This window comes from Neovison vison, chromosome 6, assembly GCF_020171115.1.
Source record: "Neovison vison isolate M4711 chromosome 6, ASM_NN_V1, whole genome shotgun sequence".
Lineage (NCBI taxonomy): Eukaryota > Metazoa > Chordata > Mammalia > Carnivora > Mustelidae > Neogale > Neogale vison.
The window spans coordinates 172,839,235-172,854,568 of record NC_058096.1 but is presented as its reverse complement, the minus strand read 5'-3'; the positions used below and the strand labels follow the sequence as shown (position 1 = coordinate 172,854,568).

The window sequence follows — 15,334 nt, the reverse complement described above, 5'->3', positions numbered from 1 at the left end:
CCAAAGTCACAAGGGAGAGCTGCATGGATAACGGGATAAGCTTGAGTATCTATTTGAAACTTAAGGAGCTTAAAAATGTCAAGAAAGTCCTAGCGGGGAAACTTCCAAAGGACCAAGTGTTCCTGGGCTCCCCCTTCTCCGTTCGGATCATAGATGGTACCGTCCGGAAGTTCGGGCGGAGACTGAGGCTGCGCTTCTCGCGAAAAGGCAGGAGTCGCGGGGCTGGCCACTTCCGCACTTCCGCTTTCCGGCCCAGCCAGCGCCCGCGATGGTGAGAGAGCCGGGCCCCGGGCCAGGGACCCCCGCGGTTTTGCCTCAAAGCTGTGGGTCTGGGGGAGATGCGGCTTAACATGGGAGAGGCCCGGGGCTGAGGGATACTGCGGGGTGTTGGGACACGAGGGGACTGGAGGAGAGAGGGCGGGGCTGGAGCTGTAGTGAGGAAGGGGCGAGCGGGGGACGCCCTCTTACGAAGCAGAACTTGCAGCTTCAAGGTTTGGCTTTCGGTCCAGGTGGGGAATTGTGAGGGTAGAGGATTTCAGAAGTGGGACCTCCTAGGCTGGTGGAAGCCCCGTGAAGGCACTTAGTAGGCCTCATTGCCCGTAGTAGGGCCGCTGAGGCACATAGTAAGGTCTTCTCACTCAGAGGAGAACTTGAGTGAGAACTTCCCTAAGTACACTGTCTTGTCCTCTCCTGTCCGCTTGACCCCGGTTTCCCAGAGGAAGCGTCTACACTTCCTTATCCCACTCTTCTCTTTACTCCCTGCCTTGCTTCTACCCCACAGAAGGATCGCTTTTATGCTGCCACCACCCAGACCTCTTCCTGGTCAGAATTCAGCCGTGTTAGCCGTGAGCTCTCCTACTACTGATCCCTCCCTTCCTGGCAGTACTCCCATTTGATAGATAGGGGTGTTCCTGGGAGTTGAGGCTTGGGCTCACCACCTTCCTCTTTGCGTTTTTCCTAGTGGCACCTGTCAAGTCCTGGCTTGATGACCTTGTGTGTTCTGGTGGCTCTTGAATCTGTCTTCCTAGTTCTTTTTTAAGGTTTGCCTGGAAATCTTAAAAGACACCTTCAAATTAGATCTCCGGGTCAAAAATCATTTTCTCTCCTATACTTGCTTTTCTTTTTATGTTACTTGTCCTGGCTTTGTGTCTTCTTACCTCAGGTAGAAGCCTGGATTTTCTTTCTTCTAATTGAGGCTATTATCACCTGTGTTTTTTAAAAGTCAACTTTATTGAGGTATTACATGAGAATGCATTTTATTTGTGAAAAGGCAGGTGTCAGGGGCTTGTCATCTAAAAATCACTGTTTTTAAGTTTATCATTTATGGATTTTGACAAACACAATAATGTAATCACTACTACAACCAAGATAACAGAATGTTTCCTCAGAAAGTGCCCTCAAATCCCTCTGTTATCAGTCCTGTCTTCTCCCCATTCCAGGCAACCAGATTTTTTTTCTCTCCTATAGTTTTACCTTTTCAGTGTTGTCATACAAACAGAATTCTTCAGGATGTAGGCCTTTGGATGTGGCTTTTTAAAAACTTAACTTTAGGGGCGCCTGGGTGGCTCAGTGTGTTAAAGCCTCTGCCTTCGACTCAGGTCATGATCTCAGGGTCCTGGGATTGAGCCCCATGTTGGGCTCTCTGCTCAGCAGGGAGCCTGTTTGCCTTCCTCTCTCTCTCTGCCTGCCTCTCTGCCTACTTGTGATCTTTGCCTGTCAAATGAATAAGTAAAATCTTTTAAAAAAACGACTTAACTTTATTTACTTATTTGTTTTTGTATTTTCTACATCCATCTTGGGGCTTGAACCCACGACTCTGAGATCAAGAGTCACAGACTCTTCAGACTGAACTAGCCAGTCATCCCAATGTGGCTTTTTAACCATAATGCATTTGAGATTAATCTATGTTGCATGTATCACTAGTTACTCCTTTTTATTGTTGAGTAGTATTTCATCGTCTGGGTGAACCACAGTTTGTTGGGAGGTGTTTTTTGATTCCATATTCTCTACATCTTATATGACAGTCTGACTGTTCTGATAACCTCCCTCTGCTTGTCCTCTCCACTGCCCCAGGCTGTCATCAGTGTTCCTTGAATAACCCTATCTGCCTTTTGTCTCACTTCCCTCTCCAGTCCATTCTCTGCAGAGCCACCACGCAACTCAACTCGTGAAGTCACATAACTTCCTCCTTAGAAAATCCCAGCAGTTCCTTATTACCTTAAAAGAAAAGCTAAAGTTAACAGCCTGGAATTTGAGATTACCTGTGAATCTTTAGACTACCATTGCAGCAGCATCTACTGAATCTAAAATGCTTTCTGTATACAGCAACCCTGTACTCATCATTACTTCTGGAACTCTTTTTTTTTTTTTTAAAAGATTTTTATTTATTTATTTGACAGAGAGAGATCACAAGTAGACAGAGAGGCAGGCAGAGAGAGAGAGGGAAGCAGGCTTCCTGCTTAGCAGAGAGCCCGATGCGGGACTCGATCCCAGGACCCCGAGATCATGACCCGAGCTGAAGGCAGCGGCTCAACCCACTGAGCCACCTAGGCGCCCCACTTCTGGAACTCTTAAATGCCTTTTTGCATTTTTTTTTTTTTTTAAAGATTTTATTTATCTGACAGCGATCACAAGTGGGCAGAGAGGCAGGCAGAAAGAGAGAGGGAGAAGCAGGCTCCCTTCTGAGCAGAGAGCCGGATGCAGGGCTCTTCCCAGGACCTTGAGATCATGACCTGAACTGAAGGCAGAGGCTTAAGCCACTGAGCCACCCAGGCGTCCCTTTTTGGTGTTGTTCTAATCTTGGTTGTGGTATTAGACATAATGTTGTATAGAAAAAGAGTAAGACATTGCATATGTTAAGTACCGAGTGAGGAGCAGGTATATAGATTTGAATAAAGAGACATGGTCTATTGACCATGAAGCTTACAGTCTAGCGAAGAAGAAATCACTTTACTAAAGAAATATGAAGTTTGTGTCATTGTAACTTATAATAAATACTATGAAGGGGGAAGTCAAGAATGGTCTCTCTGAGGAAGGAAGGGGCCTTCCCTGAATAAGTCAGGGTCTGAGGGATGACTTGGGTCAAGAGAGGGGAGAAAAGCCTATAGATAGATGGATCAGCATGTGTAAAGCCCTGAGGTAAGAAAGACTTAGTTAATACAACTGAAGATAAGCCAGTGTAGGTAGAAGCTGATCCCTTTAATGGGAATGTCCTTAGTTTACTTTTTCTGAATTATAAAATCTGTTTTCATCTTTACTTCCAAACCAGTTTCTTTTGGAAATGTAACTTGTGAATCAAATTCTATCCCTTTCATTCTTCTTTAGAATATCAGAGTTGTTTTTTGTCTTCTGTAACCAGTTGAGCTATTTAAAGGTAGAGATTGTCTTTAGAATCTTAGCATTTAGATCATCGTCTAACACATATTGTTATCCATTGTTGGCTCAAAAGACAGGTTTGAGAATAGTCACTGTCACCTGTATGTATGCCTTTAGACCAGAATTTTTCAACATCAGCACTATTTGGGGTTTTCTTTCTTTTTTATCTATTTATTTAGAGAGAGAACACACACAAATAGAGGGAGGGGCAGAGGAAGGGGGAGAGAATCAGACTCAGCGCTGAGCATGCAGCACTTTGCCGGGCTAGATCTCACAACTCTTGAGATCATGACCCAATCCAAAATCAAGAAGCCTGACTGAGCCACCCACATGCCCCTGAATAATTCATTTTTGTGAGTTGTAGGATGTTTAGCAGTATGCCAGGCCTCTACTCTGTGCCAGTAGCACTCCTACCCCACTCCAAGTCCTGTCAATGAAAAATGTCCCTACATTGCTGAATGTCTCCTGGCAGGAAGAATGGTCTTCTGTTGAGAACTACTGCTCTAGACTTAGAATGAAAGGCACCTTGAAGGCCTAGTCTGTTTTGTTCACTGTGGTATGTGAGAGCCAGATATTCTAAGTACCGCCTGGCTCCCATGTAGCTGGAGTAGAGGGCTAATGGGTTTGCTAAGACAGATTCTGATTTTCCCTTGTGTTTTTTCCTACAGACTGCCACTCTCCGTCCCTACCTGAGTGCCGTGCGGGCCACACTGCAGGCTGCTCTCTGCCTGGAGAATTTCTCCTCCCAGGTTGTAGAACGACACAACAAGCCGGAAGTAGAAGTCAGGTAGGGAAGAGAAAGATCAGGGTGGGTGATGGGTTCAGCCCCAAAGATGGCAGTTGTCTGGAGGCTGTCATGAATTTCCGTCCTGGAATTGTCAAGACAACTGTAGTTCACATACTTTGTCTTACTGCTCGATGAGCAATGGTTCCCAATTTGCAGTTCCAAAAATAGGGTCAGTGGGTTGGCAGGACAAAACCCAGGGGAGAAGCTAAACTCTGGAGCCAAGATTGCTTGACACAAGGTGTGACGTCTCAGAGTAGGGCTGTTCAGTAAGTATCTCCTGTGTCATTGTTGAACGCAGTTTAAGGAGAGAGTGGAGAATTTTGTTAGAAGCCATCTCTGCCCTCTTGTAATTTAAAGATCAAAGAATGTTCTTTTCCCCACCAACTTGTACTCTCATTCCTTACTCCAAATTTTCCATGCTTTGGGTCATTTTCTCTTATCTAGTTTATGTTTTGTTAAATTTTTCTGTTCTCCTCTAAAGTTTAATTTGAGACACCTATAACTGAGATAAACTGTTACCACACCGTGTTGGAATGATTTGAATTTAAAAATACTGACAAAATGTTAGCATGTTTCGTGTTGCTGTACTTAACATAACATGATTTCTGTTGGGCATTTTAATTACCATTACAAATACCTAGAGATTCAGAGGCATCAAAATGGGAGCTGACCTGAGAGGAGTCTTAATGCTGAATAAGTGAATCATTCTGTATTGATAATTGAAGAAGGCCAAACTGTTTGATTTTAGCTTGTCCTTATTCTTACGGCAGCCTGTCTCTTCTCATTCCCTAAATGGTATATGGATTTGCCCATAGTTATTAAAATAAGAGTTCTCGTTTGTAAAGCTCCTGCCATGTGCTAGGCACTCTATTAGACAATTGACCATTTTTGATCTCTCTCAATCCTTGCCAGTGAAATAGGAATCAGTCATTTTACAGATGAGGAAATTGAGATTCCAACAGGGTAACTTACTTGTCCAAAGAAAGTAACAGAGGAGGCTGGATTTCAAAACCTTATCACCCTGACTCCAGAGCTTGCTCCTTCTGTTGGAGAACACACTTGCTGGCCCCCATCTTGGAGCGCCCCTACTTGTGAGTCTCCTGTTCCTTGGACTCTGGTCTCAGAGATTCCAGGGCCGCTGTGGGGTCTTCCTGAGCATTCTGTTCCTCTATAGTACAGAGGCCTCTGTGACATTGTGTTTTCAGGAGTAGCAAAGAGCTCCTGTTACAACCTGTGACCATCAGCAGGAATGAGAAGGAAAAGGTTCTGATTGAGGGCTCCATCAACTCTGTCCGGGTCAGCATTGCTGTGAAACAGGTGAGCTCACCACTGAGCCCCTGCCTCCTCAGGAGGCCAGGGATCCCCATCCAAGAGACGTCGTGCCAGATTCAAGGTGCAAGGAAACCCAGGTGTACCCAAGGAATGATTTGCCAGGTCAGCAAAGTAGAGAGCAACCCTGTTTTGTAAGCCTTGCTCTAGGTTAGAAGTTAGGAAAAGTAGCATCCAAGGCCATGGCCATTTTGGTGTCAGGTCAAAGAATCATAAGGAAGGGAGAATAAGGCCAGTTGATAGAAATAAATAGTACCAATACCAATTTGACAACCATAAACCTTGAAAAAGAGATTTAGGGTAAAAAAAAATGTAATTTCTTATGTTTTCTTAGGTGACATTTCATATTCCCATCACTCTTATAATTTTTGCCATATTTATGTACCACCTAGGTAGTTATTTGTTTAATGGATTTCCTTAACTTATTTTCTTTTACTTAAATTTGTTTGAAACAGAAACCTTATGCCGTAGTGGAAAACAGTATCACTTGTCAGATAGGGGGAACTCTAAAGAAGTGACTGCAGTGAAAGAAAACAAAACTGTTATTTAGTGTAGGCCCTGTTGCTTACAGAAAGCTCTGTCCTTGGTCCCTGCTCTGTTAAAAAGGGAGATTAACAAGTGTTAGAAGGTGTTAAGGGCATATATACCAGCACCTGGCTGCAAAATTTTTTCATTAGAAATAATGAGAATTCAGCATGGTTGAAGTTTGGGGATTATTTAATGTTCATTGTTACTAAAGCAGAGACCACCTAGGTTTATCTCTGATAATTCCAGGTGGTATATATATCATAGACTTTGAGAAGTACAGCACTAGTGAAATGGGAAAGGGAGAGACAGCTTTGAATGTAGATATAGATTCTGGAAGGAGCAGATAAAAGATGTTCGTTTGCCAGAATTATCTTTGGAATGGGTGAAAATGAGATCATAATAATGTCTTATTGAGTTGAAGAGGCTCTAATATAGTAGACATTCAGTTGGCAACCAGATGCCCCATGATTCAGGCAGTGCCCCTGATGTGAAACCCTACTACCTACAGTGAGTCTGGGGGAAACTGAGGTCAGAAGACCGGGGTCTTCAGAAGGTCGTGCAACAGAAACCTTTCTGTTGGCCTGTGATGTCAGATTTAGGGAGCCCTATTTATCTTTCACTCTTACTAGGCTGATGAAATTGAGAAGATTTTATGCCACAAGTTCATGCGCTTCATGATGATGCGAGCAGAGAACTTTTTTATTCTTCGAAGGAAACCAGTGGAGGTGAGACTGTGTGATCCACATGTTCATAATATTCAAGATTCTTCCACTAATTCTACTGTCACTGGTCTGGGATTGTTTGAAGAACAGGATTGCTGCTCCTCCAGCCATAGGACCCCCACTGCCTGAGTTGAGAGTTGGCCTTCATTTCAGCTGGAGTGAGAATAAGGGGAATCAGAAACTTGGGAAAAGTTGGGTCTCCCTCAGCTATGGAAAAGGCAAAAAATATGAGATGTGTTGCTCATCTTCCCAGAGCCTACAGTCTAATGGCACAAAGGGTATAATGAATCAGAAATCCTTTCTAAGCTGTGTCACCAACTAAATCATTGTCTCTCAGGGCCATAGTTGACATCGGCTCGGTAGTTGTCTTATTTTGTACTTGAGTCCTCTCCATAGACTCCCTGCCAAATCAACTTAAAATAATCCCAGTGACTAAGCAAGTACTGTGCAGAGCAGCATGCACCATCAGATGTGTTGGCCAAGCTCATCCTCATTCTGAGCTAAAATCATTCTTCCTGGTCCTAGATCTAGCCTCTGGGGCCACCCAGAACACATAAGATTACTCTTCGATACATGCACAGCCCAGTCCCATCTTTCTCCCGAAGCATCTCTTCTCTCTGTTTCATTAGATTCTTCTGTGAACAAGATTTCAAGTTCCTTTACTCTCCCCATGACTCATTCTGAATGCAGCTGTGTATCACAGGTAGTTTTCCAGAGATGCCTGACAGACAAAAAATTCTCACCTGCGTCAGTTACTTGGACCCAGCGTAGACACCCTAGCAGAGCAGGCAACTGTTGCCTGGAGGTCATGAGACTTGGGAGAAGATCACGGCCAGTAGGAAGCATGTAACTGAGTGACCATAGAGAACATGGCATACTGAGTGCCCTGGGATGCTAATTCTCTCCTGTTTCTTCTTTTTCTCTTTTCTGCTCTCTTCCCTCCCCAGGGATATGACATCAGTTTTCTGATCACCAACTTCCACACAGAACAGATGTACAAACACAAGTTGGTGGACTTTGTGATCCACTTCATGGAGGAGATTGACAAGGAGATTAGTGAAATGAAGCTGTCGGTTAACGCTCGTGCACGCATTGTGGCTGAGGAGTTCCTCAAGAATGTAAGTGATGGCCTTCTTGGTGTCCCTCCAGAGGTAGGATGAGCTGTGGGTTGAGAACTTAGCATCTGGTGGTAAAGTGGTGCCAGCAGTGTGAATATTTCCTGAGGCCTATAGGACCTGCTGGTGGGTGGCATGTCAGCCACTTGGGGCTGGGGGACCCAGGGATGATCTTTGGGACCTGCAGTGCATTTTCTGTAACTCAAGGACCTGCCTTAGTCTCTCATGGGGACTTAGATGCTGCTTTCTACATCTCAAAATGTACTTAGTCCTTCCCTATATCTAGCTTAAACCTCAGGTGAGGCAAGTTAAATGTACATGGGAATATTCCAAGAATGTAGGACAGTTAATCAATGTAATTCTATTTCTCAAACAGATTTGAATGTTTTCAGTGTCCCTTTCTCAGGCTTATAGTCAAGATGTTTTCGACCTGTTTCCCATTACTTTCATGGCTTCAGTCCCTCCAGATCCCTCTTCAGTTGTTTGTGTTCCCAACTGAAGGGACTGCAGAGCTCTGAAGAGGAGAAATTATTTACACTGAGGAGCTGATGACACAGTTGTTCTTTAGATATTCAGGACATGGCCTTCTTTTTTTCTCCTCTTCTTCCAAACAGTTTTTGGTTTGTTGACTTGTTCTGCTTTGCGTTAACTATAATCCCTAGATGGTAGATTTAGTGTTTACTCCTACCAGTGCATACAGATCCAGCCCAGAAGGAGCTCAGATTCCTAAAAATAGAAATTACCCCTTTTTCCCCTGGGCTTTAATTATACTGAGCACAGTCAGTGTACAAAAGTCAGTGCACAGTGTACTGTGCATGCAGGGTAGCATACTTGTTCAGATCACACAGGCTGTGGGGTCATACTGCCTGTGTGTACATCCAGCTTCGCTGCCCACTGGGACATGTTATTGAATCTCTCGATATGAAGCCTTGGTTTCCTCAGCTGTGAAATGAAACTATTCATTAATAATGTACTTTCTAGTATGGTTGAGCATTAAATGAGGAGAGGTATACAAAGCAAATCATTTGGTATATAGTAAGTTTTCCAGGTATTGTAGCACCAAAGTTTTATGGCCAAGGCACTACAAGGCCTAACATTCAACTGCAAAGGAAAACTGTTCTTTTTTTTTTTTTTTTTTTTAATGATTTTTATGTATTTGACAGAGAGAGAGAGATCACAAGTAGGTAGAGAGAGGGGGGAAGCAGGCTCCCTGCTGAGCAGGGAGTCCAATGCAGGGCTCGGTTCCAGGACCCTGAGATCATGACCTGAGCTGAAGGCAGAGGCTTAACCCACTGAGCCACCCAGGCACCCCTGCAAAGAAAAATAGTTCTTGTCCTAATTTAATATTTGGCTCATTAACCATTTAATTACAGTAACTGCATTTCTTTCTTTTTCTTAATTTAAATTCAGTTAGCCAACATATAGTATACTGTTAGTTTCAGATGCTAACTATATTTCTATAATTACACAGCTAAGAACATTTATCTATCTCATTCAATCCCTGAAACAATCTTTGAGTCATGGGTTATCCCTCTTTTATGAGTGAGTGAACTGGGCTCTGAAAGTCAAGTCACCTGCCTAAGGGCCCTCAGCCTGCAAGAGGAGGAACTGGGACTTAGAGCTTGGTTTTCAGATTCAAAGATCAAGATGGCACCATAGCGTTCGGCAGGGGTCACATACTCAGGTGCATGAGGGGCGTAGGCAGGTAATGCATGGGAGTGAAGTGGGCCATTGGGGATATGGTAAGCACATGGCTCCTCTGAAGAGGGTGACTACTACTACAGAGCTCCTGCCCATGACGGTTTCATTCTTCAGCTTTTCAAAAGAAGCCCCAAATCTGGATTTGTATGCGACATCTCTTATATTTTCAAGGTTGGCAATGAATTCATATTTTTTTAAAGACTTAGTGGACCAGACAGTGTTCGTTATTGGGCTGGGTCCCGTCTGTGGGCCACTGGGCCACCGTCGCTGTCCTGTAAGATGTGTGCAGCTCCTCTGGGCACCATGGGGAATACTTGAGGGCAGAAGATATTTCCAAGGGCATATTATGGCTGGAGAACCACCCAGAGCTTGACAGAAAGTACCAGATCATGGGTCCTGCTGCTCTTGGCCCCCTAATCCCCATGCCCTTGCACGCAAGCTCCCATCTCAGTTCAAGCAAGGTACTGACAGCTGTATAGCAGTCACCATGACATGGTTAAAGGGAGCTTTGGAAGAGCCTGCTTCACCCTTAATTTTTCTGTCTTGTCTAGTGCTAGGTTTAACACTGTTAAACTAGTTAGCCCTGAAGGTCACTGCTGAATGCAGGCTGAATTAGAAAGAGGATGCCTACAAGGTGTGCTGGGACCCAACCTATCCCTCAGAAATCTGAGCACAGTAGCAGCTCTCAGATCATCCTACTTCCCCGGAGCAGGCCTACCAGGATACACTAATAACCGCCATTCACTGCCTCTTGGTTCTTTTGACAGTTTTAACCATCTGGCTGGATCTCAAGGCCTTCCCTCTCAGACTCCCCTGTGTCTCTGCGAAGGCATCCTGGAGTTACTCCCCAGAGCAGCAGCGGCGGCGGCAGCAACAGCGGCGGCAGAGCAGGGGAGCTGGGTCGGGGTGGGTATTAGATGCGGGAGGTGGGTGGTATGCTTGCTAGCTGGGCAACAAAGCAGCAGTGGACCTGCCCCAAGGCCACATGTGCCTGGTCAGGCTGGCTTCTGATGTTCAGTCCCCTGGGCTGGGACAGATTTTTTTTTAACGTCTTGAAACTTAAATTCTGTGCTTGTAGGAGACTGTAACCTTTTTGTCTTTTTTTTTTTTTTTTTACACGAAACAACCTCCACCTCCAGTGGCTGTGACTGGTCCCAGTGATTGTACCATATTGGTCGCTGTGGGTCTGGGCGGGCCTGGAGCCAGAAGGCGACTATTGTGTGTGTCCCCCCCCCCCTCCCCACCCCACCTCCAGGAAGTCCCAGGTTGGGAGAGAGGGAGGGAAGGAGGAAGGTTTCAGACTCCAGTTCCTTTCCTTTGCCCTCTTACTCCTGAGCTTCCTTGGGCCCAGTGGAAGTTGTTCGGACTCTCTGCCAGCTTCCTGAGCTCTGCCTGAAGATAAGCCACCCAGCACTGGTTGAAACAGGGCTTAATTGGTGGCCACCGGCCATGCCTCGAAGCTGGGCACTGAAAGCCAGGTGCCTCTGGCCACAAGGGCCTCTTTGTGCCCTCCCAGCTGAGAGGGGCCACTGATTTGCCTTGTCTATCAGTGCAGTGCCTGTGCTAGAGTTGGAGGGATGAGTCTTCCAGAGCTTCCTGAGCTGGGTCTCTTCTGCCTGCTCTGGCTCCTCTGCTCCCACGCTCGCTGTACCTTTTCTTATTCTGGTGGATCCTGCCTCCTCTCCTGATTAAAGTCTCTCCTTGCCCCTTTGGGGCTGCATGAGGTCTGTGCACTTTGTATATGAAAGGTGGGGGTGCGGTGGGGCTTTTTCTTCCCAAGGCAATGTAGTTGGTACTTGGAGGGCTTGGGGGGCCCCATCAGTAGTCGTCTTCCCGATTGGTTTCTGATATTATCTGTGCCAAGGGCCACGACCCAGATACCCCTATTACAGTCCAAGCACCATTCATTTCTGAAGCTGCTCTGTGCCTGTACGGAGCTTTGATCCTACTCACATAAAGAGCTCATTTGGGCTAAAAGGTAACCTAAGGGAAATGGTGATTCCTTATCATGGCTAAAGAAACTGTGATTCCTTGAGATGTAGCAGCTTGCTCCAAAACTCCCAGCTAGTGACCAAGAGAGTAGGCTTCAAATCTAAGGCTTCTGGCTCTGTCTATAATCCCTAGCCACATGTGGCTATTTAAATTATTAAAGTTAAACACTTAAAATTCACTTCCTCATTCCCACCAGAGGTGTTTCAGGTGCTCAATAAATACAAATGACTAATTCCTACCATGTCAGAGAGTACATACATAGAACATTTCCATCACTGGAGAAAGTTCTGTTGGACAGCACTAGACCTTGGTGACTCCTTAAAGTTAAAAAAAAACAGAGAACAAACACGGTGCTCAAGTCCTGACTCTTGAGGCTGAATTTGTGTGAGTTCCTAATGTTCTGTGCACTTGTTTCTTATTCCATAAAGTGGAGATACTGTGAACAGGCCGACATGGTACTGTGTTACAGGTACTGAATAAACAACAGCTGATTTTTCCACCAGCGCAGTATCCAAACTGAAAATTTCCATTGCACTAGGCTTGGGGGTCGGTGGAGTGACCTTATCCCTGTCTTGGAGAGACTTGGGGGGTGGATAGTGAAAGCTGAATGTGTAAATAGGTGCACTGAAGTGTTTTATATTTGCAAACTGATTCTGTGGTAGTCTACCCAGGAGGGAAGGTGGTATATTTATGGAAGTGGGTGACAGGAAAAGTCTCAGCCTTTGAGCTGAGCTTTTCAAAAGGTTTTTCCAGACCACCAAAGAAGTCTCTTGAGGTGGAGGACAGGTAATGTTAAAGGGAGGAGGGGTTGGGGGTGGGGGCAACTTGGACAGCTATCATCCCCTTTATGACACTACCTGTGACGGCCTCCTCCTGCCTTACAGTATTAGGTGTGTCCTCTGGGGGCACGGGTATGTTTTAACTTTGCAGTGAATGTTAAAGGTGCTCACGGTGAAGCTGGTGGTTCAAAAGAGTATGGCATCTGCTCACTCAACCCACACAGGACGGCATTGCCTGGGTGAGCCAGCCGTTTGTCACAGATCCATCTCCCAGGATCCAGAGCCCCTAACAACCAGATTTGCAGGCTGATGAGAAGGACTGGATGGTTGCCAATCAGCTTACCCACTTCTGGGGGCATGTCTTTTGGGAAGCCCAGTCTCCAACAAGGTGTGGTCAGGAGTTGAGAAGAGCGATCTCAGATTGAGATTGGCTGGACAGGGAGGTTGAGGACCCACCCTCACTCTACTGGCAGATCTACCCGATAACAAAGCTGGGTTCTCAGACAAGAGTACTTTCTTACCTGCACTCTGCTTGAATGAGCACTGCTGGAATTTGCACCTCAAATTGTTCTTAGGGTGCTTTTATGACCCATTACCTGAGTGGTAATATATAGTTATGTTAAATAATGTCTATGTTGAAGAGTGGGATTTTGCGGTCAGAACTGAATTCCAGTGCTGGCTCTGCTGTGTGATTTTAGGCAAATTAACATTTTGGAGCTTTATGTTACCTATGACTTTGGAAGATCATACTTTGCTACTGCCTCCAAAAAGTTTACTTACAGTCTTTGCTGTCTTGAGGGCTGCACCTAACTGTTCCGTTATATTTTTCTGCAGTTGGCTCAAGCAATCTGTTTTTCTATTTTTAGTTATGGAGGGCAGGGGGAGTGTGCTGCACTCTACTTTCTCATTGTTTCCCCTATACACTGCCCTGGTTTTCAGATCAGCCCCAAGGAACCTTACCCTAGGCCCATCCGCCAGGCCCTGCAGATCTAGTGCACCCTTCCTAGGCTCCAGCCACACTGCCTACCTCTTAGTTCCAGGGAAGGATTCTTACCCTTCTCAGGGGTGTTGCTGAGACTTTCCTGTCTGGATTGATATTCCTACCCCTCTTCACTAGCCAATTTCTGAGCTCCTTTGCATAGGCTTCAGCCTAAATGTCACCTCTTCAGAAAGGGCATTTTTTTCTTAAGTATGTCCCTTTTCTGGTTGGTTTGCTGCTTGTTCATTGCCCTTACCTACAGCTCTTTTATTCCTTTGTTGCTTGCTTTTTTGTCTCCCCTCCACTGGGCTGTAAGCAACATGAGGTCAGGGATCATTTCTAGCTTCTAGTCTCCAGCCCCTAGCCCACTGCCTAGCACGGTTGCTCTCCATAAATAGGGTGGAATGACTCAAGCCACAGGAACCATGATGCTGAAATTAACTGGCAGCACAGTGCTCCACGCTTCCACCTTAGGTACCATTGCTTAGCGGTCCGGATTTAAGCCCGCTGGAGGGAGTACCCGAACCCACTCCCCGATTGTGCCAAGGGAATGGTTTCCTGGGCAACAGCAAACAGGAGGCGGGGCCTCGGAACGGAGGGCCCTGCTACCCGGAGAAGAGGCGGCGCGCAGAGGGGGAGGAGGGCTCTCACGCGCTGGGGGCGGGGGCGCGCGCAGCGAGGGGCGCATGCAGGGCCCCGGCGCGCCGCTGCTCCTGAGCGCGGGGGAGCTGGGGGTCGCACATCAGGGTGCCGCCGCCTGGTACCGTCAAGAGGGCGGCCGCACCAGTTCCCCAGCCCCATGGCCCTGGGCGTGCCACTCCGAGTTCCCGCCTGCCGACCCGCTGCCTTGGCCGGGGCCCGCCTCTGCCTGTCCCGAGGGGGTTCGCGCAGGAGGTAAACGCCGGGCCCGCAGCCTAGCCTCTGCCCGCCGCCTAGGCCACGCCTTCGAGTCTCAGGCCCAAGGCACCCACGCCCAGAACGCCGCGGATCTCTGCCCCCTGGGGTCCCTGCACACCCCGGCTCCAGATTATGGCCAGTCGCCGGACGGTGAGGCCCGTTGCAGCCCGCCCATCGTGGCCGGAGGTGGTTGCAAGAAAAAGAAGACTTGGGTTGGAGGGAATAAGAGGTCGGAGAGTGTGGGCTCCGGATGAAGAGCGGAGAAAGGATTGTGGTCATCGGAGGCCGGGAGAGACTCTAGGCTCAGCCTCCAGCCTGCCCCATCCCTACTCTGCATCTTTCTGCAGGTTCCCTTGTCCTCTGGCGAGGATTCTCCAAGTCATCTCACCACATGGGCCGGCTCAGAAACGCCAGAATCCACGTGGAGAGAGCTGTCAAGGTTGGAGGGGGCCGGGGGTGGTGGTGTCTTGAAAGGGCCCGCAGAGTGGCTTAGCCTGCCTCCCTGAACTGTCTTCTTACATCCTTTAAAAACAGAGAAAACCAAAAACCTTGATCCCACACCCATCTTAAAATATTCCAAAGTTTTCAGTACCCTTTCTGGCGGAATTGTGTAACTTCTTCAACTGGCATTCACCCCTTCAGCTTTTACCACTCTGGTTCCTAGCCTTTCCCATTACCATGGGGAACCACGCTAGTCAAGGTCACTCATGACCTCCAAGGAGGCAAATCCAGCAGCCCCTTTTCTGCCCTAATTTCGGTCTGGTACCTCGTGTCACTCTACATTATTGCCTTACATACCCTTACCCCTTGGCTGTCTGCATACACCTAGTTTTCCTTTCTCCCTCCCTGCCTGCTGCTTTATAGTTGCCTTTGAAGGATCCTTGGAGCTTTCCTGGATCCCTCCCCACACCTGTCTCTTGACTGTGAGTCCAGTAAATGTGCTGTGCCCTCTAGGTGCCCCTTCCAGCCCAGTCTCTCCATTAACTACACATTCCTTAGATCTAGCCCCCTACTTGATATCTTCACCCAGAGAGAACTTAGAACCATTCCAAACCTATGCTTCAAACCATACTTTTGATTTTCCTGCCTAAATCTGTCATTCTCCCTAATCTCCCATTTTCCTCATCAAC

At 46.8% G+C, this 15,334-nt stretch overlaps 2 protein-coding genes across 9 annotated transcripts in view; both read left to right on the top strand.

The window, feature by feature from the left end:
- Window positions 1-77: 77 nt before the first annotated feature.
- On the top strand, window positions 78-11,280 carry ARPC4 (actin related protein 2/3 complex subunit 4). The gene is made up of 6 exons (XM_044253051.1): window positions 78-271; window positions 4,044-4,162; window positions 5,368-5,479; window positions 6,649-6,744; window positions 7,689-7,859; window positions 10,325-11,280. Exons 1-6 carry the CDS (start codon window positions 269-271, stop codon window positions 10,328-10,330), a joined length of 507 nt encoding a protein of 168 aa, XP_044108986.1. The 5' UTR covers window positions 78-268; the 3' UTR covers window positions 10,331-11,280.
- A 2,713-nt stretch (window positions 11,281-13,993) lies between these two features.
- Window positions 13,994-15,334, top strand: part of TTLL3 (tubulin tyrosine ligase like 3) — a 29,737-nt gene continuing 28,396 nt past the window's right edge. For 6 of the 8 annotated variants that reach the window (XM_044253043.1, XM_044253038.1, XM_044253037.1 and 3 more), the window contains exons 1-2: window positions 13,994-14,354; window positions 14,552-14,643. In XM_044253043.1, coding sequence (XP_044108978.1) covers window positions 13,994-14,354; window positions 14,552-14,643 — 453 coding nt within the window. Of the gene's footprint in view, window positions 14,391-14,551; window positions 14,644-15,334 lie in introns of all 8 variants that reach the window. The other 2 variants (XM_044253039.1, XM_044253040.1) reach the window with 2 other exon arrangements.